We start from the raw sequence: 24,313 nt of genomic DNA on the forward strand, positions 1-24,313 counted from the left end.
TTTTTCCCATAGTTAAGCAATACACAAATATGTTCCTGAGGTGCTCAAATTTTTACACAGCTCACTCAACACTAGTTCACAATCCCATATACACATCCATAGAAATCACTGAATTGGTGTGTCTGACTCTGCATTGGATTGTGAGTGCTAGGAGGCAACGGATATAAGCCTATGTGGTAAATGGGTGCACTAGATTAACAAACAATCCTTTATTTCAAAGTAGGATGGCTGTTTTTTGACCTGTCAGGCTCATCATTAATACTGCAGTAGTTTGTTACTAGACATAGAAAAGAAGCAAGTAGTCGCAACTGGTGCTTTGAAAATGCAGTGATGTTTTGGAGTTTAACCTTGAATATCTCTGAGAGGGAGCCTTTGAAGCTTGCAGTTCAGCTTTGAAGCTTGCTGTTGAAATCTCTCCCCTGCCATTCTGAAATCTGCAAAACATAGCCTTGGAGAGATTCTGGTTCTATCACAGCTCCCCAGAAGAAGAATAAAAAAACACATCTGCCTTTACCCTAAATGTCAGAGATTGCTCTTCCTTGTTGAAAAAGAAAAAAAAGTGTGCATTTGTTTTCCGCATTGTGACTTTGTGTATTCCTGGATTTAAAGCAGCTGGTACTGTACCTAGAAGTAAACCAGACCTGAAAGAACTGTCAGTCACAGTGAAAACTGAAGAGAAATATCAGAGATGATACAATACTAATAAACTTTTATGTTGGATTGTCTGCTAGTGTGTATTGTATTGCCTGGGTTATAATTTCAATGGCCATTGACTTGGTATAAATAACATTTGACGCATGGAGACTGGATTGTAAAGAGAAAAATTGTATCTTCCTACCATGGACAGAAATTTTAGCTAGTCATGCAAATGATGATATATGCCATGCACAAATAAAACAGGAAGTTGTTTGGAAGCTTCTTTTCTGATCTATGTCTGTGGCAACATTCAGCAACAAGAACGCACCTTGACTCTCTTCTGTCTCTGCAGGAACATCAGCAGCTGCAATAGGTCCAGAGGGTTGCTGGCTAGTTTATTAATCAATATACTGAAAACATCAGGTGGCTTTTGCTGCAAACACATTCCTCTGTGCAAGGACAGAAAGCAAAGATGGTGGAGAGGTAGCAGCGCTGGGCGTCGTGGTGGTGGTGGGGGGGATCTATCCAAATGAAGCCACAAATCAAAGTCAGCATCTTGCAACTGCGCAGGCTCCAGAATGCAAACCTTTTGACAAATTGAGGCAAACAACCAGAGATGAAATCTTTTCAGATCATTGGAGCAGCAAATAATACCAAAACATACAAGTCAATGGGATGCATAAATATAGCAGCCACAGTCATAGCTATACTGTACTAGATATAGATTTATCCAGGCCCTACTTCTTTTCTTGGGGAAAATCTGCATCTCATTGGGGGAAAACTATTGGTTTCTACAACCAATGTATATCTACATTTAACTCATTAACTTTGTTAGAATCCTGTTATATAGTACTACACATTTTATGAGCACTGGTTCAGAAATCTGCATTGACCAGATGCTTCTGGATTATGTATGCTATAGTCCATTTATTTCATTCAAGCTGTATGTACACAGAGAATGCATATGCTCACTTCTCTGCATTGTGATGCAGGGAGAGGCTTTTAGACACAGTGGGAAATCTTGCACTTGAGATGGAGAAACTCTGGCCTTTCAGAAATTGAACTATTTCTCACTATTGTCCAGCTTGGCTGGAAGAAATCAGAATGGGAACCCTGCACCATTTCAACAACCACGGGTTCTTCACCTCTGCTGGGTGTGCTAATAAAACTGCAGAATTACAACTGACTGCACAAAATTGGAGGAAAGGCATTTTGCTAGCAATATTCAAACATTATTTTCTAGGCAGAACTGTTATCTATTATCTCATCACTCTCTGGTTGCATCACAGTTCCTCCATTCTGCTGATTTGCCAGTATCTTTGGTGCTTCTGCCTGTCTGGTATGTATCTGATTTCTTTCTGTTTGTGAAAGCACAGCTCCCTGTCACATTTGGTCCATTAAAGGAAGAGAAGGTATTTTAAAAAATAAAGATAGAGGGATAACAGCAACATTAATAATACATGATGGAAAGTATTTGTCATCTACCAGATTCAGAAAGGGGAAATGACTTCTACAGCTAAGGGGCAGCATGACAATTTGCAAAGCAATCTATTCAAGATGGTCTGTTCAGAAGCCCCCCTCGCCCATGTGACCCAGAAAACAGGTGATAAGTACACAGGCATTATTCTATCCTTTTTGTTTGTGTCTTCTGAAGAATCTAGTTGATAGAAATGCTTATAAACAATGGGCTGTGTGCAGATTGGAAACTCCACAAATGGAAGGAGTCCTTTAAGGGGGAAAAACCAGAACCCAAAATCTCCTCCTCAGTAGAAGGAAGGGGATGGTGATATTTGTAGACTCCTCCTTTCTTCCAAGCCTTCTAGACAGACTTAAGCATTTATTCAGTCACCCCCCTACCCCATCTCATTTGCAGAATTTATTCATTCTATGAACATTTGCTCAACACAACTCTAAATCCAATCTTTAATTTGTAAATACCTGCAATGTTGATGAAGTAAAATCTGTAAATTGCTTAACTATGCCTCTATATAAAATTGTCTAATTAAAACGATCAAACACTGTCTTCCCTACAAAGCAAAGTGGGGCACCCCAGAGAAGAGGCCTCACAGCTCAAGATTTAAGATGTGGTTGTGAGTGAGAACTTGCCAAAAATGCCAAGTGTGCAAGCCTACTGCAGCCAACCAGCTTCAAGGAGTTATTCCTCATCTAAGCTTTTCAGCTCATGGTTGTTGATGATTTTGATCTGCTTTCTAATTGGTTGTTGCTTATACCTGATCCACACACTGCACATACTAGAGAGAGCTACAGTCAACACAGAGAAGGTTCCAGGTGCAGACTTTGGGAAGGCAGAGCTGCAGGGATTTCTGTCTGAATATCTTTCATATTGTTGAACTGCAGCCCCAGTATTCCTCACCACTGGCTATGTTGGCAGTCCACAACCAAGCATCCACCTGTTAAACATTCAAGATCAGCATGCATCTTGTACCTTTGTGGTATTTAGGCATAATCTAAAATAGAATACAGAACTACAATTGTGTAATACAAATGGGTCCTTAGTAAATTGCCCATCTTAGGCAAGCTGGGGGAAAAATCACCTTACCTTGACACTAACCAGTATATTAAAATATGTAAACAGAATAACTTAGTGGACTTGAAAATAATGACATGTTAAATAAATGGCCCAGCCATTGTTTGTTTGAATTAGACACAAAAATCTGACCTGTAGTAAAAACAATGACTGATGGTTAGAGGTATTTTTATTGAAGGTTGACAGAAATACAGGAACTATGTAAATTTTCTGTAAGCTGTCTACATTCTCAGCATTTCCATGAGGTTCCAAAAAGGACCATTAATAATATTTGTTTCCTGGCATTGACCATGGAAGGCTCCAGGATTCACCAGAGAGGCTAGTGTCAACTGCCTACAAATCCAAATGTTCTGGTTCTTAATATTTTTGCAAGCTATTTTGGGCTTTGGTCAAATCAAATTGAGAATAGGCAAAATGCATACAGCAAAGGTGTGTGCGCTGGGAACACTGAGTGGGGAGAGAACGGGGAAAGAAGTTGAAAGCAGACTGAATACAACTGATATGTTCTGCAAAGGCCATGCCTATCTCTTAGCAGAAAGCATTTTCCCCCCATTCCCTCGCTTGAGCTCTGAGACGGTGACTTTGCTGTGGGCCCCCGAAAGATCTGCAGGTTGACTGGACCCATCAGAACCTTCTGCCCCATCCTTTTGGTTTCAGCACTCTGGCTGGTTACATAAACTTCATCCCAGGATCACTGGTGATCATGGTCTTCTCTCCTTTTTCCTTTGACTGCATTTCATTGACTGAGCTGTGTCAAGTTTCCCTCTCACCATCAAATCCAGTTTCTTTATCATGAAAATAAATATTTTTTTTGTAAAAAAATGTAAAAGTAAAACTCTCTGCTACAGAAGTTTGTGAACCAGTCAGCCTATAAGGAAGTGTGCATTGGGAATGAGTTTAGTCCCAATTGCCTTTTTCATTTTTTTTGCAAGGTTGGAGATTTCTTTTTTATTATTGTGGAGAAACTTGTGTGAGTGGCTTTTTGATGTTGTTGATGTCCCTTTCTTTAGAAACTCAATGGCCACTTCTGGCATGGAAAGAGATGGGCAGCAATCTCTGGCCCACCATCTAGTAGTCAGTAAGTGGATATCGCAGGAAGATGAAGACCAGAATGATACAGAAGGTGGCTAGTGCCGAGCTGGTAATGTTAAAAAGACGGGCCGTCTTGGCATCTTCAACAGCACCATTCAGGTCATTGAGGAGTTTTTTGTCTCGAACCTGAAAACAACACAAAAAATCAAACAAAAGTTGGACATGTTAATAATAGTTTTTTAAAAGGTAGCTAAAAAAATAACCATTTTAAAAGCTTGACAACTATATAGATACACAAACCTCCTTCCTTTCTCCCAGTTTGGGAGAAGACCTGCCCTGTTATCTTTAGTAGGGCCTGGGTGATTTGAAGATGCTGAGTAAGAATATTTCAAAGCTCAGATATGTTAGGGTGGATCTTTCCTTTCCTCTCCTCTCCTCTTTTCATTGCTGACTGCAATCAGTCAGAAAGTTTTTCCTAATGTTCAAGTGGAATCTCTTTTCCTGTAATTTCAACCCATAATAATGTTATAACAGTGTAGTATGATAAAATCCTGAGACTTGTAGCCTTCTTTGAGTGTTGTGTTGCTGATCCATCATATACTGGGGCAATATTTCTTCTGGCTGGGAGCCGTATTTCTTCCATACCATACGGCTGCTGCTGTTCTGCTCTTTTTATTAAGGAAAGTAGTCCTGCCAATGAGGTGAAAGGAGAAAGTGAGCTAGCTGCTGGGGACAGTAATGTCAGGTAAGAGCCTAGATCCTTGGCTCAGCCCAAGAATAGCAACTTCTTTGCCCTAGGGCTCTTACAGACAGGCATTTATCCTGGGAACATTTGTGTTTAAAAAACGCAAATGTTCCCAGGTGCCTATCCACACACATCCCAGAAAGCCCGTGCTTTCTGGGGTGGGTATCCAGATGTTCTCCTGGAACTTACTGGAAGAACACTCAGACACTGCAACCCCCTTCCCAAAGGCCCCCAAATCCCTTTAAAAAGTAAAATAACTTACCGGAACTCCATTACAATGCTCCTGCAGCTCTCCTGGTGCATAGGAATAATGCGCCAGGAGAGCGCGGGGAGGGAGGAGTAAGGAGCGATTTTCCTCCACTCCTCCCCTGCTCTCCTGGGGGTTGTTGTCCTCGTGGTTTTCCGGGCTAATTTAGCCCAGAAAATCACGGGACTGCTGTCTGGAAGTAGTGGGTTTATCCCGTGCCAAAAAATCCACTATCAAATTAATTCACCACAAACCAGGGGTTTCCTGGTTTGTGGTGAATTAATTCATGTTTTTCACTGACATCATCTAGACAGCCCCCTATTTGTTGAGGTTAGACACACATTAAAGGGGCTGTCTGGATGCGCCCCTAGACAAACTTTAGCTCTTCTATAGCTCTTGTTAGCAAAAGCTGATTGCATCATAGAATCATAGAATAGTAGAGTTGGAAGAGACCTCATGGGCCATCCAGTCCAACCCCCTGCCAAGAAGCAGGAAATCGCATTCAAAGCACCCCCGACAGATGGCCATCCAGCCTCTGCTTAAAAGCCTCCAAAGAAGGAGCCTCCACCACAGTCTGGGGCAGAGAGTTCCACTGCTGAACAGCTCTCACAGTGAGGAAGTTCTTCCTGATGTTCAGGTGGAATCTCCTTTCCTGTAGTTTGATGCCATTGTTCCGCGTCCTAGTCTGCAGGGCAGCAGAAAACAAGCTTGCTCCCTCCTCCCTATGACTTCCCCTCACATATTTGTACATGGCTATCATGTCTTTTCTCAGCCTTCTCTTCTGCAGGCTAAACATGCCCAGTTCTTTAAGCCGCTCCTCATAGGGCTTGTTCTCCAGATCTTTGAACATTTTAGTTGTCCTCCTCTGGACACATTCCAGCTTGTCAACATCTCCCTTCAACTGTGGTGCCCAGAATTGGACACAGTGTGATTCCAGGTGTGGCCTAACCAAGGCAGAATAGAGGGGGGCCATGACTTCCCTGGATCTAGATGCTATACCCCTATTGATGCAGGCCAGAATCCCGTTGGCTTTTTTAGCAGCCGCATCACATTGTTGGCTCATGTTTAACTTGTTGTCCACAAGGACTCCAAGATCTTTATCATAGAAACATAAAATTTGAAAGGTGACACCAAAAATAATTTAGTTCAACCCCATCAGTGCAGGAATCTATAGCTGAACCATTCCTGGCAGATGGCTGTCCAACCTCAATTTTAAAACAGAAGTTAAAGAGTCTAGTGCTTATAATGAGAAACAGATAATGAGAAAAGAGTGCAATTGTAATGGCAAAGAAGGGGCATTAGGTAACTGACACCGGCTTACTGTCATTTGAGGAATGAAACTCAGCATGGCTGAATATATTTGAATATACGTATTTCATTTCCTTGTTATATGCCATTCATAGAATCATAGAATCATAGAATCGTAGAGTTGGAAGAGACCTCATGGGCTATCCAGTCCAACCCCCTGCAAGAAGCAGGAAAATCTCATTCAAAGTACCCCTGACAAATAGCCATCCAGCCTCTGCTTTAAACCCTCCAAAGAAGAAGCCTCTCTGGATTCAGAGCTATGAATGAAAAATGTCTTGGCTCCTGGAGCCCAAAATAGGCTTCCTCTCTCCACAAACCTGAAGCTCAGATGTGTCGCAGTCTGAAAAAGCCACCAAGCGTAACACTCACACATTCTTCCTCCCAATCTAATTTCCAAGGCTCCTTCTGATTAATACACATGATGGGAAGGGAGCAAATATAGTTTAGAGTAGGAATGCTAGGCCTATCAATTCCCAGCAGTGATCCTGTTTGAGCTGGTTATGGATACTAAAAACGTGATGGTAAAAGCTAGTGTGGGATATATCCTACTAGTGAGATAACTGCAAACCACTTCAGAGGCTGAGAGGGTGAAATCTGGCAAAGGATTCCACTGCAGTAAGAAGCTACCTACACAGGACATTAATATTAATAAGGTGAAGCTAATGAAGATCTTCTGCAGAGCCAGTGTGTTTTAGCTTATAACCATTGCAGAGAGAAATAATGTTTCATCTTCAAGCAGAATAGACTGACATGTGACCTCATACATTATTAGGACCACCGTTCAAACTTGCATAATAAAGCAGTATATTCTGGAGCAGGCTTCCTGATGCCAGAATATTGTGAAAGAAATGACCAAAGATTATTCCTCCTCTGCAAAGAATCTCTGCAGCCCTAGAACAGCTAAAAGGGCTGATAATTGGCCCCTATAAAGTCAGATGTTGCCACCTCTCCCCTGCTCAATATTATACAGACATATTTGACAAATGCATATTACTCTATTGCAATTCCTAGTCAATGCTTTCAGTCTACTTCATCAGCTTCATGAAAAATTACTCTTAGATAACAGGAATTGTATAACCAGATACATACACATGTGTGCAAAGAGGAAGGGAAAAATAAACACTGAAGTCAAACAGTAGTGGAATACCAGCATGATGGTTCAATTAAATGAAAAATATAAGAAAAATAAGCATAATGGTAAATTTTAACAGTGGTAATTGTTAGTAACCAATTCTTTTTTCTTTGTTGTAAATCAGAAATATTTATGTCAACAGTGGAGAGTCCTAGGATATTAAAATGACTGTGCCATTGCCACTGTATGCCTTCAAGTCATTTCCAACTTATGGCAACCCATTAAAAAACACCAGAGGCCATCTGATCTTGGAAGTTTAGTAGGGTCTGTTCTGGCTAATATTTGGATGGGAGACCACCAATGAATACCAGGTGTTTTAGGTTATAGTTTAGAGGAAGGAACTGGTAAACCATTTCCGAGTATCTCTTGTCTAAGAAAACCCTAAGAAATTCATGGGAGTGCCATATGTCAACTAGCAGCTTGAAGGCACCATATGAGGAAGTTGCACCTATCACAGGGTTGCCTTTGCAGGATTTGTTCAGTGGGAGATTGCCTTTGCCCTCCTCTGAGGCTGAGAGAGTGTGAGCTGCCCAGGGCTGATTACCATGACTGAGTGGGAACTGAACCCTGGTGTTGAGAATTGTAGTCCAATACTTAAACCACTACATTATGTTGCCTCTCAGACTGTATCTGAAGCCACTGAAATAAAGCTTATTTTATTTTCTCTCTCCATTTTTTTACCACCACAAAATGAAACACACATGTTGGGATCATGAAAAATTTGGCAACAGTAAAAGTTTTCTGCACATCATCTAGTGGCTGTTTTCGACATTTATATGAATCTGTTGTGCAGTGTTTACTGTGGACTCTGCAGAAGATGCTTCATCTGTACTTCATAAAAAGGAAAATCAGCCTGTTTGTCAAGCCTTGCAAATGCTGGTTTGTTATCAGTGCATGTTTGATTTTATACCTATTTTATATACTTATATACAGTACCTGAGGTCATGTAAAAATTTCTTGGGATGAAAAGGGTGACATATTGAAAAAGGTAAGAAGACCTGCTCTAGTGCATGAAAGCTTATAACCTCACATTGTAACATGTCTAGTAATTGTCAAACCATTTGTAGGTCTTTTCAATTACAGAAATTTACAGTCTGGCTTTACAGATATTATGCTTCTCCAAACCTGAAAAGTGTTTGACATCTTGTGTGTGCATGCATGTAAGATGTTGATAAGACAGTATATTATGATTATTATGATTATTATTATTAAACTTTTGGTGATGCTGTGTCTTATGTGGGAGGGAAAACTGCGATGGCAGCTTCCGATTAAAGCAAATGCAAATCCACTCAATCACGTTTGGTGGGAAAATGGGAGAGGGCCTTTTCGGTGGCTCCTCCCAGACTGTGAAACTCCTTCCCAAGAGAGACCAGCAGGCATTTGGGGAAGGATAAGAGGTATGCTGCTGGGGAAGTTGTGAGTGGGATTGGGGGTGATTTGTCTGTGTGTTTTAAATGCATTTTAATTGTATTTATTGCATTTTAACTGTATTTGAAAACTAACACTCACCGTACTGCTTGTTTTTTAATTTTTGTATTTTGCTTTGTTTAAAATTGATCAAAGTGTGTGGTTGCTAGCAGGCCTGTAGCGAGGGGGGGGGGGGGTAGGGGTTCAACCCCCCCCCCCCCCCGAAATTTTTCAAGTTATAAAAAAAATCTCGTTTACTCATGAATTTTAACTGGTTAACCAAATCCCCATGCTAAGTCTATGAGATGCAAAACATTAAGAGTCCCTCCAGGCACTATCTCAAGCAGATATTGACAGGTTTGTAGCGAGGAGGGGTATGTGCTAGGGGTTCAACCCCCCCCCCCGAAATTTTCAAAACCCCTCCCGAAATTTTTTTCTGGCTACGGCCCTGGTTGCTAGCCACCTTGAGTCCCCTTGGGGAGGAAGGCAGGGTATAAATAAAGTAAATAAATAATATAAAATAAATTCACTCTTCTGCACTATTAAAGACATATGTACCCTATCTAGTCACCATAGCTCCTCAAACAGGTGATCTGACTTCACTTCATTGAGAAAGTGCTTCCAGTATGACTTCTACCTGTACATGAAAACACTACAGAATCACACATTATCCTTCTGCTACACCATGCATCTTCTAAGTAAAACACACACAGGGATTAAGGAGATCCTGTATGGAGAAATTACTCCCCTGACATGATGTATTCCATCAGAAAAAGCATGTTTAGTATCTTGGCTTTTGAACATAAAGGATTTAAAGGAATTCTAAGTGGATAGTTTCTTTGCAGGCATGCTGAAAAATCACAGTGCATTAGTCAAACAATTAAATTCATTATAATAGGATAACTTGCACAATATGTCATACTAAAGAGGAAGTAAGCTTGTTTTCTGCTGCTCCAGAGACGAAGTCATGGAGCAATGGATTCAAACTACAGGAAAGGAGATTCCATCTGAACATTAGGTAGAACTGCCTGATGATCAAAGCCGTTTCACAGTGGGATAAGCTGGTTTAGAGTGTGGTGGAGATTTTAAACAGAGGCTGCGTGGCCATCTGTTGGGTGTGCTTTGATTGTGTGTTCCAGCAGGGGGTTGAAATAAATAGCTCTTGGGGTCTCTTCCAAGCCTATAGTTCTACGATTCTATCAGTTTTCTTCCTAGTCACCATTATTTACTTTATTTGCATTATTTGCAAATGGAAAATACTTTAATTTTATACTGATTTGCTTTTTTGGAAGTATGACAATGTACTTTCAAATCAAAATGCATTACTTGGGAGGTATTTTGTCATTACCTATGAAAACCTTTCCCATAGAAATCTCCACCAGAATCCTGAAACTTTACATATATCAAGCTATGTAGCAGAGGCACTAAGGCAGCTAACAGATAATCTCACCCTTATTTTTAAAAAGCCTTTAAGTATGTGGGTTTTTTTGGTTTTATTTTAAAAAAATTGAATTCTAAATTCCACCAAATGCATCAATGTACAAAAATCATCCACTTAAAATTTAAGAATTCAGAACTGCCAAGAAATTATTGAGTTTCTACAGCTCTAGTTCATTTTGTTTTTGAAATGTAATTTAGACACCTCTGCACTGCAAACCACTTAGAGATCTACTCAACATTCCACGTATTCCTTATTTAGGGCTTTCAATCAGGAGTAACCAGAAGTCCGCTTGCAATGCACAAAACGAAACACCAGATGTCAGTGATGAACAACAAATGGAAAATCAATTTGCCTGAAGTGCAGCAGTGTTTTATAGAAGGAGCCTCATGTTCATACAGATCAAGTATCTTCAGAAATAGTCCACCAATTTCTGCAAGTTATTTTTTAGTGTATACTTTTTACTTCCATTTACTCTCCTGTGAACCAGGTGCCGCTCCATAAACCGATGGCAATGACGAATGGCCAAGTCTTTCAATCCATGCTTCTAGCACACCAATTTATGAAGCCTCAGGCCTGGCTACTCCTTCTGCATTTTAAATAGATGGAATCTTCCACTTTGCTCTCCTTGCAAGGCAGCTCTTTCACAAATATTCTCCCTGTTTGTAAAATACATGGTCTGTGTCCAGCTTGTTGGCACAAACATTTGTTAAAGAAAATCAATAGTATCAGTTGAACTGTAGAAAACTTAATGGGCAAACTTGATGTTATGCAAGTGTACCTCTTTCCGGGTTCCATGGGCCCTATCTTAACTGACTATTGCAAACATACAGTAATCACAATTTATCTCCCAGTATGTTTTTGTTTTGTGACAAATCAACAAATAAAAAAATAATACATATATCATGGCTCAAAATTTCCATGTATCCAAAAAAGTGTCAATGTGGTACTTGTCTGCAGGACTATGCTGCTCAGCAATATTGCAGTTTTGATGCAACATTAAAGCCCTGAATTAAGATGCCAAACAGAAGCAAATGCAACACACAGTTCAATTATATTGAACTGTTGTCACCTCCTAAATATATAACTGAAAATCTTATGGTTTATTGAGGGTGAAAAGGGCCTACTGTTTATCTGCATGATCATAACTCCCTTCCTTCCTAGGTCTTCTTTCCTTTTTGAACTAAACTAGTAAATTCACATTCTTCTTTGTAGAATTAATAACAAGGTTACACAAATGCATACAGTCAGTAAGTAATATTCAGACAGACTTCTTCATTTTAAACCATTGGATGATGTGATTTTTACCTATGTTTGTATTGCCTATTGCAAGTTATGACTGCGGAAAAGGTTGGATTTCAGCCTAAATGTCCTAAAGGCACCAGATTCTATCTGAGCTTGGAAGCTAAGCAGGGTCAGCTCTGGGTAGTACTTGGATGGAAGACCACCATTAAATCCTGAATGCTACAGGCACATTGGAGTTCTGGATGTTTGTCAGCCAGAGAAAACATATCTGTAGCAATGTGTGACAAAGGGGAATGTCACTGTGCCAGGTTTCAGCGAGATATCCTTCTGCAGAAAAAGGGCTAAGCATCCCCTCTGACACTGGTGGCTGGTATTCCATGTCAGTAGGACAGTGAGTCCACTCTCTCTGGGTTTCAGTCACCTTTGCAGGAACTATCCAATGATCTACAGCCAAGCCACAAATAGGTTCAGTGCTTTGGATAGCTCACTTAGAGGTGGAAATCCAAAGTCTGTCCAGTGATTTAGGAGTCAGTAGGCACCACTGCCTCTACACCAGCGGTCCCAAAACTAAAGCCTGTGTGCCGAATAAGATCCTCATTTACCCCCCCCCCCCAAAAAAAAAACAAAAAAAAAAGAAAACTTTAGATGTAGGGTCGCCCTACGTCTGAAATGACTTGAAGGCACACAATAGCAACAATCCTACTAAGCTTGACTATCTCATTAGTCAACAGCAAGGTTACACTTCCCATTAAAATACTGATAAGTCTATGTTTGTTCAAATTGTTCTTCATTTTAAATATTGGGATTGTTCTTTCATATTTTTTGCACTACAAATAAGATACGTGTCATGTGCATAGGAATTTGTTCCTGGGTTTTTTTTTTTTCAAACTATAGTCCAGCCCCGCAACAATCTGAGGGACTGTGAACTGGCCCTCTGCTTTAAAAGTTTGAGGACCTCTGCTCTACACCATTTATGTGCTGATCATTGCTCTCTTCTAATGCTGTTTTTCCTCCAAAAAAGTCACTTTATAAGTTTCAGGATATATGCTGGCACGTTAAAGATTATTTGGTCTTCTAAGCCACGTAATGAGAAGATCTATTTGTGCCACCTGCAGTGCTGAAACTCCTAAACCGGTATTTATTAGTGCACAAAGAATTTTAAACGCTTGCAAAATCAGCAGTTCTCACTGAGAACACTAGATTCTCAGAGTACTTTGAAGATATGGCCAATTTTTTTTTCCTTTCCCCTTCTTGGATTAAAACAGTAACATTGAAGCAGGGGTGGAGGAGAAAGGAGAGGGTGTATTTTGTTTCTGCACAATGTTTTCATATTTAGAAAACCCAAAAATATTCTGAATAGATTAAGAATAGTTATACAACAGTTGCATTATTTTAAAATAAATAATTCCATTAGCCATTTTAAGAGGTCTGGACAGTGACCGAGATGGAAAAGGGGACACGTTATACGGTATTTACAAGGTGACTGTCTATCAGGTGCAAGTTCCTCCATCAAGTGAGATACCATGTTTTTTTTTCTCACCCTTCCTCCAAAAGCATAAAAATTCTCATTTTAGCCCTTTACATTCTGCAGGATTGCCATCTTGATAGAATACTTTTAATACCTGTGGTGTATCACCCAATAAGATGTTCTTGCAATAAAAAAGAAAGCACCATCCGAGGCACCTAAGATTCCTTGCCCTTTGTCCCAAAGGCATCACACCCACTCCCATAAAGAAAATAAAGGCAGATGTCTACTTGCAGAAAAGTCTGGGATTAATGGCAATTCCATAAATTCCATAAGGTTTTCTTAGGCAAGGAATACTCAAGAGGTGTTTTTGCCTGTTTTTCCCTCTGAAATAGAGCCTACTTTGCTCTATTAGTGATCTTCCATCCAAGTGCTAACCAGGCCTGACCCTGCTACACTTCTACAATCAGACAGGATCTGATGCCTTTACAGTTTCAGATCCAGCCAGCATGGAGTGCTAGGTTATCTCTCTGGAGATCAGGGTTCAAATCCCTGGTCAACCATGGAAACCCACAGGATGATCTTGAGCAGTTAAAATGCTTTAAGTCTGGAAAGAAGATAGATCCCCAGTAAACATCTCACAGCGACAGGACAAGTGGTAACAATCAATCCGCCAGAAACATTATTTTTAAAACATTCCATAAATAACATATTAGCAAGCATTGTTGTCATTATTTTTTACTCCCCTTGGTATCTTATCGTTGCTTCAAGGGAGCTCAGATTGGCAGTTTCCCTTCCTCAATGGAAACAAATGAGAATATAAGTCCAAGGTACTTGGCTAAGGATACCAAAGAGCTTAAAGTGCATACTACCATAAGAACACACTGATCTCATATTTAAATGTAATTAAGTAAATTAAATTAAATGTAATTAAAAAGGGTTGCAGGTTCTAATCCCAGGAGTGGAGTGAGCGCCCGGTGTTAGCTCCAGCTTCTGCCAACCTAGCAGTTCGAAAACATGCCAATGTGAGTAGATCAATAGGTACCGCTCCAGCGGGAAGGTAACGGCGCTCTATGCAGTCATGCCGGCCACATGACCTTGGAGGTATCTAAAGACAACGCCAGCTCTTCGGCTTAGAAATGGAGATGAGCACCAGCCCCCAGAGTCAGACATGACTGGACTTAATGTCAGGGGAAACCTCTACCTTTACTAAGACAAAATAATTAAATGTATAATAAAAACATACAAAATAAGTCTTAAATTATATCCTGTCACCAGACAGATTAGAAGTTTCTCACTATATCAGGGCTAATTTGATGTACTTGGCTGTTCAATATGACACATAATCAGTTCCTGCTAATTAAAATGTCAGTTTTTAAGGGATAGCATCTCTAATATGAAAAGTAAGAGGGTCAAGGTATTGAGTTTTTAAATCTAAAAACAAAGAGCACCAGAGGAAAAGATGACATAAATCTTCCATCTTTCTAGAACCACATGGGCACTGTCTATCTGAACTGAGATGAAATCGTATCATCTTTTGACTTCTTCCATTACATGCAAAGTATTCAGTCTGCACTTAGTTAAAAGGATCTTGAGGTCAAATAGGCAAGAAAAAGCGAAAGGAGGGGACATTTTTTCCAGGGTAAATAGAAACATTCTTATATAATATGACAGAGCAGCAGTTAAATACTATTGAAGCATTTTCCTGGAGATCAGTATTTGCTAAATGCCTTCCAACTTCCAGCTGGACACCATTATAACCTTTTGCAACCCAATAGTTCACTGAGAATCCCAAATTAGATACAAGGTGGTAAAATGTTGTGCCTTATGACTCTGGCCCCATTTTTCATATGTCATTAAAGCTAAGGCAAAACTACCTGGAAATGATCTTTCTGGGCAAAGATTTCAACTGAACGTCCTTGGGGGGAGATTTGAAACTCTTGAACTCTTGTTAGGTGAGTCATATTCAGGGTTGGCTTTGTCACCTTTGTGGCTAATTTGAGTTTGTCATCAATGTTGTGAAGCAGTTTTGGTCTTATTTTCTGTGTACTTGTCTTTCTCCTGAGTCTTCCCTTTCCTTTTCTTCCTTTATCCCTCACTACAATGTGCGACAACCTAAAATGGTAGATTTGTCAACATAGCAGCTTTCTTTGTCAGGATGCGATGTCAACATCATATGGGACTGAGTTATATAACAACCCTGAAGCCATTCTAAACTCTTGACAATCTGATTTTTGAAGCAATGGCTAAAATTCCTGGGAGCTACAAGGACATTGCTGTTGTTGGTGGTGCCTTCACGTAGTTTCCAACTTATTATGACCCTAAAATCACAAGGTTTTCTTTGCAATAATTGTTCAGAGGGGTCTCGATCTGTCTTCCTCTGTGACCAAGTGTGACTTACCCAAGGTCACCCAGTGGATTTCCATAGTTGAGTAGGATTTCAAACTGTAGTCCACTATTCAAAATACAACACAACATTGGCAAGGATACTGCAGTTGTGATGAAAGGAAGATAAAAGCAAAAGGAAAGAACAATCCTGGAACATTTTGCAGGATTGTTATGCTAATTAAGAGTATCTACATGAAAGCAGTATGGAAAAACATGCCTCTCCTAGAAACCTCAAAATGAACTTTCAAGTTTCTTTTGATCTATATCTTTGTTATTCCTCTCTGACCTCCTTTCCCATCTCCCTTTCCCCATTCCCTATTGTTTTGAAGATTAACATGGATTATCTAGCACATTGAATGTGTTTGTGCTTTGTGAAATAGTGCAGAGCATCAGCAGGGATTATTACAGAAAAAGCAAGCACTCTTTAATCAACCCAGCAATACCTGGGGTACTTTTACATGTCCTTCTGGCAATTCATGTTAAAGAAACAGGAGCTATTTCCTGTCACAGCTTTTGCCGTTCACATGTCTCTCCCCCTCATCCCCATGTACCTTACTGAGAGCATATTAGTAATATATTTCAAGAAGCAACTGTGGCTTTTGTCTCTCCTAAGAGCCAGCTTGGCATAGTGGTTTGAGTGTTGGACTATGACTCTGGAGACCAGAATTCAAATCTTCACTCAGCCATGGAAACTATGGCTGGATCTATACTGCCATATAATCCAGTTTGAATATTATATGATCTGTGTAAACCCATGCAATATAGTTTAAATCAGTTCACACTGCAATATATGGTTCCACACTGACCATATAATGCAGTTTCAAATAGCATTATATGGCAGTATAGATGGGGCCTTCATTACAAGGTCAATGTTGAATCAGCCTGAGTGACCTTAGGCAAATTACACACTCTAAGTCTCAGAAGAAGGTAAAGGCAACCTTCATCTTTACAAAAGGCCCGGTGATAGGGAAGGTAACAGCGCTTCATGCAGTCATTCTGGTCACATGACCTTGGAGGTGTCTATGGACAACGCTGGATCTTCGGCTTAGAAATGGGGATGAGCACCAACCCCCAGACACAACTAGACTTAATGTCAGGGGAAAACCATTACCTTTATCTATAGTAGTGTTGAGTGATTAAAAATACATGGTTAGAAAGAAGATCAAGATTATGATAAATGTTGTACAATTAAATCACCTTTGATTACTTTATGTAAAATTTACATATATATAAATAAACATTGCTTGATAGGACAAATTATTGTAAGACACTATCTTGGTGTAGTGTTAGGAAGGTTTCTTTCAAATGGGACACGTGTGTTTTACTGTTTTTGGAAAGTGTAAAATTACTACTGTTGATTGGTAGCTTCGTGTATAAATAGTTACGTTATAATGTGTGCACTTTGGAAATAAAAATAATAAAATTCAATAAAAAAGAAGAAAAAAAAATGATGAGGCAAACAAGATCAAAACAAAGTTAGCATTATTAGTTTTATACCATTGCCTCCAATACTGCCATTTAGCCTGTTATGGGCTCATTGCTGGAGAGTTCATACAATCCTGGCATTGTACAATAATGTTAAATGAGTACCTCATTTAAAGTCATGACAGCTCCATGGCTTCAGTTCCACAGAAAACTGATTTTAAAAATAGGTGCAGAATACCATGCAGTAAAATTGCCTTTTTTTAATACAACTAAACTTCCAGTCCTGCCTTCTTATTCCTTCAGTCCATGAGAAAGTTGGTCCTCCATAATATTGGCATTATTATACAACTAGAATTGTGCAATGATTGTGCAGCATGACAGAACCTCCCCCCCACCCCCTCCAAGGCAGTTTTGTATATACATATGGGAAGTCTTGGTCTGTTTCCTACTATTATGCCAGCAGAACTCCAGCCTTGGGTGATTTCCAAAATATATGTTGAGAGAGAATCCATTCTTAATCATTTATGTTTTCCTGTTACACGATCTTGGAAGAGACTACTGGTTATCATGTGGTTTGGATGCTGGGCCAAGTCTAGTCCCATCTGCTAACTGATTCACAGCTGTGCCTTTGTTATGCAGAAGTGCTGGTCAGCAGCATTCCTCAAGGTGCAACAATCTTTCTTTCTATTATCTCATTCAGGCTTGTGTTGCTATTCCTTCCCTCACCCCCCCCCCCCTCCCAGCTGCTGCTGAATAAGGATCAATAAAACAGAGCTTGGCACTGTGCTCTTACCAAGACAATTCATAATTTTCCTGGCACAAGCTCTTCCTAAGAGTTGTGCTGTTGTTGTGTGCGTTCAAGTTATTTCTGACTTACAATGACCCTAAGGCAAATGTATCATGGGGTTTTCTTGGCACGATTTGTTAAAAAAGAGTAAGATTCATACACACATAATATTTCTTCAGCATTTCCCAGTAGATTTGTTGCTACAACTGGGCATAAACCACGCGAGTAGCAGATTTTCAGTTATCCTAAGAGAAATGCTTGTGTTCCCAAGCAAGAGGAAATTAAAGCAGTTGGGACCCTGGGACACTATGTATGTGTGTGTTGGGGGGGGGGGGGAGAGGAGCCCCCTTTTGTGCTTTTCGGTGCCATATAAATTAATTATTTAAATATAACAGACAGCAGAACAAAACTTCTCACAGGTAAAAATCCTTTCCAGTCTTGTAACTTTAGCAAAATATTTCATTTCCACACATCTTATGCCATTACTCAAGCAGTACAAAAATATAGAAGCTCACAAAAACAATATACTGATACCATTACAACAATGAGCACAATATGACTGAATGCTGAGAGTATAATAATGAGATATTGATGATGCTGATGGTGATTTCTTCAGACATACACAAAACCACACGCTCTAAGGGATTTCAAAATCTAGCCCTCTGCATATTATCCATAAGACAGCCGACAAAATAAGCCTCTTGAATTTTGATTCAGAAATAAAAGTGAGAAGCAGTATAGTACAAGAATCAGGCTTATGCTTTTCTATTCAAAAGTAAGAAGAGAAATAATTCATAAAAAGAATACAGGCATTTTGGAGGCATCCACAATCCATCCCTTTGTGTTTAATAATAATGATTAAGATAATAATCCACAAGCTACTTGGAGGTTTTTCTCCTTCATCTATATTCAGCATTTCACAATGAAGAAAAGTGATTCAAGTGACCTTAAGCTCATGAGTGCAAAAGGGGATGTGAAATCTACTCATTCAAAAAGGAATTAACTCCCCCAGCAGTCACTTCCCCATTATCTATGCAGAAATCCATTCATTTCAGTAGGAAATCCACAATCACTTATGCATATACCTTGCCATATCTTGCACGCACACACTAAAAGGCACAGGAAACACAAGAAACTGCTGCGTTTTGAACATCTGTAGAAGATCTCAATCTTTCCATTTTAGAAAAGCAAAAAGGACACCAAAGGCCCATGCTCTGTCTCTTTTCCCGCCTTTTCTCCCTTCTACAAAGGTCCCTGGGCTGCAAGAATGTTTTGAGAAGCCCCAATTACTGAGCATGCTCATTAGTCACCGAACCAGGAATACAGAAATGTTCTGACCTTGCTTAGAGACCAGTTATTAGCAAAAGTCATACAGGTAGCGAAGAAAGACTTGGGAAATTCTGGAACTGACCATGTTATACTTTTTCTACACATATTGCCAACAAAGGGCCTGGACCAAACCACATCAATTGAACCATTCATTTCAAGTTCTGGTCCCTAATGTCTCCAGTTATCTAAAATTCATTTTATTATCATTGTAGTTTTAACTAGTTGGGATAACAGCACAAGAAACAAAATATGCTGTTGAGATTTCTTATTTTCTCTTATATAGGGATTCCCGACTTAAGAAAATATATATGACCCTCGTGCATATATCTGCACACTTTACAATTTAAAAATGTATATTCAGTGTTATCTCACCAAAGTCAAGTTGCTTCCAAAAAATAAATTGCACCATAAAAATGAATTATGGTCACATAACCACCACAGCCATTTAATGTGTTAAAAGACAACACACATAAAGAAATACCAATGACACATAACCTTTCTTTGAAAATACAATACTTCTCTCATATCTGTAGGAAATACATATTGACACTTTGCATGGATACATAAAACCATGGAAAATAGTGAACTTTGTCATTATGAGACTACTACCAGGTAGGTAGGGCCACTTAATGCTCCTTATGTTTCATAGAGAAGTATCTGAGTGAAATGTGAGTGGGCAATCTCTTTATAGACAGAAGCTAATTGCAACAGAGGACTTTATACATTAAAATTAGCATCTCTGAATTCAAGGTATCTGGTAGATATACTGCATACCTTGTCAATGTTCACATAAAATTCCAAGAAATTTTGCAGTGCTGAATTCATAAGGTTGCAATTTTGAGATAACCCTCTGATACTGCTCAGAATCTAAAGGTTTTTTTTAAAAAAGAGATCACATCTTTACCTAAAATTACTTTAAGTAATATGGTGCTGTTTATGTAAGAATATCACCAAGCCTCTGAAATCTCCAGTATATTTTGTTTCTGTGAAGCTTTAACAATACAAAGATGAAATGGAGACCTGAGAGACATGTATTCCTCATGCCAAATGTTTCCCCAGAGCTCATAGCCAGATTGTGTAAATGCACAGAATTCAAAATTAAACCCAGGCTTTATTAAAAGGTGCCATTTATTAAATAATGTAAAGCAAAGCCTCTGGGGACCTGGTTTTTTATTATGTAGCCCTTGGTGTGATTTTCAAAAGAGATCAGCAGACAGAATAAAACTATCAAATCTCATTTGATGAATTTACATCCTATTTAGAATGCACAGACACATCTGCATAAAAGCCCCACTTGCTTCCAGTTCAGTGCTTTAGTGCCAGACTGGAAGTTCAAGAAAAGCCTTCTGTTAAAAAAAAGTATTACAAATGTAATAAATGCCAGACTCCTGCATGCAAGCAGGAACAAGCACATTTTCATGGCTTCTGCCATGTAGGAGACTAGAAGAAATAATAGGACAAGAAATAGGCAACAATGCCCTTTTTTCTCGTTTCTTTTCTGGAATATCTGTTTTCACTGATCTGTCGTAGGAGGTATACTATTTATGTCTCCTCAACCCTACCCCCCACCCCGGTTTTCAATCAGCAAAGATAGCAGCCACAGATAGACTCATCCACTTTAAATGTACTTAACGTTTTCTTGCAATTTTCTAAAGTGGTGTTCAGTACCACAAATTGTGCCAATGACTTATATAAGGCAGTACTACATAATAGGAGTACTCTATTCTGCTTTGGTCAGACCGCATCTGGAATTCTGTGTCCAGTTCTGGGCACCTCACAATTTAAGAAGGATATTGACAAGTTGGAATGTGTCAATATCCTTCTTAAATTGTAAGATGCTTTCAGTTAAAAAAAATCTGAAAAGAAAGTCCTATCAGGAAGAGTTTGGGGAGCTGGGTATGCTTAGTTTGGTGAATAGAAGACTGAGGGTTGATGTCTTTGGCCAATTTTAAAGAATTGAAGAAAAGGGTGTTTAAAGCTAAACATTAGGAAGAACCTCTTGGTGGCAAAAGCTGTCATATGGTAGAATGGACAATGGCAGGCTCTTTAAATAGAAGTTTGATAGCCATTTCCGAGTAGGGTGCTAGCTCTGGAGTACTGCATGGCAGGAGGTTAGATTAGATGACCCTTGCAGTACCTCTCAATTCCATGATTCTATGTTGTATAAACTATTAATCTGGAATTGTAGAAATATGGGATTTATTTTGCTTATTATGGACATACAGTCTGGGTATATTTAACTTGAGGGGAAAAGACTGAGACGTGATATGATAATTATCTTTAAATACTAGTAGGAATGTTAATTGTAGCAAGCTTGTTTCCCCTTCTTTAAAGGTTCAAATGTGAACCGATGGATTTAATTGTATCTGAAAAAGATTCTACCTAAATATTACAAGGAACTTATTTACTATAAAATCTGTTTGACAATGGAATAGGCCATCTTGGAATGTGGTGAACTCTCCATCTTTGGAGGTCCTTAAACAAAGACAGAGTATCTTTCAGGAGTGCTTTAGTTGATTTATTGACGTAAAAATTGGCCTATAATAGATCTCAAACACAAAGAACGGACTGGAACAAATTAAAAGTCTTCTTGGAGAAAGAAAAAATAGAAATTCACTTAAAACTGGAATGAAGAAACCCAAGGATCAATGGGAAAGAACCAACGCGACAAACAAAATGGACTTAAGGAAATATAACTTGCAACTCAGTGTGAACTGGAAGTAATAAACTACTCAACTTTTTTTCTTTTTTCTATTTTTCTTTTTTACCTTTCTCTCTTTTATCAATACTAATTGTTCCCCACTTTTACTTTATCAGAAATTTTAAAAAATAAAGCAAAAAAAAGGAGTGCTTTAGTTGTGTATTTCTTCATGATAAGGTAGTGTGTGTGTGTGTGGACTAGATGTTCCTTGTGGTCCCTTCGACTTCTAAAATCCCATGATCATGGTTTCTAAAATTAAGCAATGGAAGATTGCAATGAAACAAGAAAACCTATCAGAGGATTATTGTATGTTTTCAGAGATCGCGTATAGATCACACATTTCTGCTGCAATTTCTTTTCTGAATGCTAGCCCTGTGTAGAACTACTTACAGTTGCCTTCTCTTTGAAATCTATTCAAAAATTCTGTGTTAAAGATAATTCTCATCTCCTGGTGCAAAATCCATCCACACAGGCATATGCTTTCAAAACATTCTTGTACCTCCTTCTTATAATCGATTACCTTAATTCCTCGCCTCTGCTTTAAGTGCTTATCTTTCTGCCAGGTAATTTATGATAGAGCCCTCAGCTGCTTCTCCTTCACTCTTTCCATATCTTTCAGGTTTCATAAGATTATGCCAGTTGAGAAATTTTCTATGTTCTTGATTTAGTGATTAGGATGTGACTGGAAGTGTGAATATTTTCTGAGTCGGGGAGGTGGTATTTATATCACATACAGTTTAATGCATTTCGCTATCACATGGACTCTGCCATTCACAATATTATTCCTGTGATCTGCTTTCAGGCTAGAGGAATCACTTGCTGGATACAAAATGCAACACACAATAATCTCATTTTTTTTACCCATCTGTCTCCTTTATAGCCTTGTCCCCATAGCAGTGATTTCTGTGTGTAAAGAATCTAGCCATTCTAATAATCTTTACCACTGGGAAGGGCCTTAATCTGCAGATTTGATTTGGCAAACTTGTTTTCTTCCATTCAGCTTTAACCTTGAGCAGAGGAGGCTGATTAGTGGAAGGGAAATAGGTGTCTGAACTCTATTTTCTGAGCACAGTTGACTAGGCTGAGAAGACAGCTACTTAACTGTACTTTTCAGGTGCACCTACACAGCTGGGAATCACTGTGTATTTTTATTACATCAGTGGTACTCAACCTGTGGATCCCCAGATGTTTTGGTCTTAACTCCCAGAAATCCTAACAGATGGTAAACTGTCTGGGATTTATGTGAGTTGTAGGCCAAAACACCTGGGGACCCACAGGTTGAGAACCCCTGTATTACATTATTTTCCTCTTCCCCTGAGGTCATGTAGAGATGTGTAGGTATGAACAGCAGGGTATCTGCCCAGTCCCACAAGTTGGAGAGAAAAAGGTTTCCATGTTAATCCCTCCCTTGTTTCATTTCCCTTCTCTTCAAAACTCTTAAGGAAATGAGTAAGTCTAAACAGTATAAAGAACAAGATCCTGTCTGATTTTAGAAGCTAAACAGGGTCACTCTAGGTCAGTATATGGATGGAGACCATCAACAAATGCCAGATACTAATATATTTTTGTAGAGGGAATCGGCAAAACTATCTCTGAGTATTCCTTACCTATTAAAACCCTATGAAATTAATGGGGTTGCCATAAGTTGACTTGAAGTTGATACACACCACAATGCAATCATAGGCATGATTACTCAGAGTTATGTGTGCTTTTAAGTAAATGATATGTAGAGTGCAAGGCAACTTAAGTAGATGTGCTGGAGACAACTGTCGTAGGAGAAGTACATGAGTTTTTTGTTAATGTAGAGGATGGTTTGAAGGGAAGAAAAGAACATAGAGGGCACTTGTATGTATCAGGCATAGATGTGAGCATTAAGGAAGCCTGCTTCCAAACCACATCAAAGCAAACAAGGGAAAACAAAATTATAAAAGAAAGGGCTGAGAGGCAGAAACAGAGACAGCCATAGCAGAGCACATGAACTCATCAAAGTGGGAATGTGCTGTACACTCAGACATAAGAAACTGCAGCAACACTCAATGAAAATTCTTATCGGGTGAAGCACTGTGAGCTGGGACAGATGCACATAAAATAAACAATGCATTTAAATAAGGTCCTGGGGCATCAGGGCTGGGTTTACAACTCTTCTCATGCAATGAAAGAACTACACAGCAATGTGTGACATGAAAGCACACCACAAACTGATAAAACCCCTCTCATATAGTTGTGCAATTATGACTCCCATTATTGAGGCACTACTTACTGGGGTGTATCACAGAAAATAGTTTTATGAAAGCTTCTACAGAATTTTTATTAACATGTGCTCAAGGAAAAGCAATTGCGTTGTCAAAGAAATACACATATGCATACATACAATATCACAGTGATGCCTTTGAAAAAGGATAGACTCCAAGTTTTCTTCATAATCTCAAAATTCTCTATGTTTGTACTCACTCACTCTCTCACACATGTATGCACATATC

General features: G+C 39.2%; 1 protein-coding gene across 4 annotated transcripts in view; it reads right to left on the reverse strand.

Moving 5' to 3' along the window:
* Positions 1-3,335: 3,335 nt before the first annotated feature.
* ifitm10 (interferon induced transmembrane protein 10) overlaps positions 3,336-24,313 on the reverse strand; it is a 42,547-nt gene continuing 21,569 nt past the window's right edge. For all 4 annotated transcript variants that reach the window (XM_062967630.1, XM_062967629.1, XM_062967631.1 and 1 more), the window contains exon 3: positions 3,336-4,402. In XM_062967630.1, the coding sequence (XP_062823700.1) occupies positions 4,253-4,402 (150 nt within the window). In that variant the 3' untranslated portion in view covers positions 3,336-4,252. The remainder of the gene's footprint in view (positions 4,403-24,313) is intronic.

The sequence above is a fragment of the Anolis carolinensis genome, chromosome 1 (genome assembly GCF_035594765.1).
Source record: "Anolis carolinensis isolate JA03-04 chromosome 1, rAnoCar3.1.pri, whole genome shotgun sequence".
In the NCBI taxonomy this organism is placed as follows: domain Eukaryota; kingdom Metazoa; phylum Chordata; class Lepidosauria; order Squamata; family Dactyloidae; genus Anolis; species Anolis carolinensis.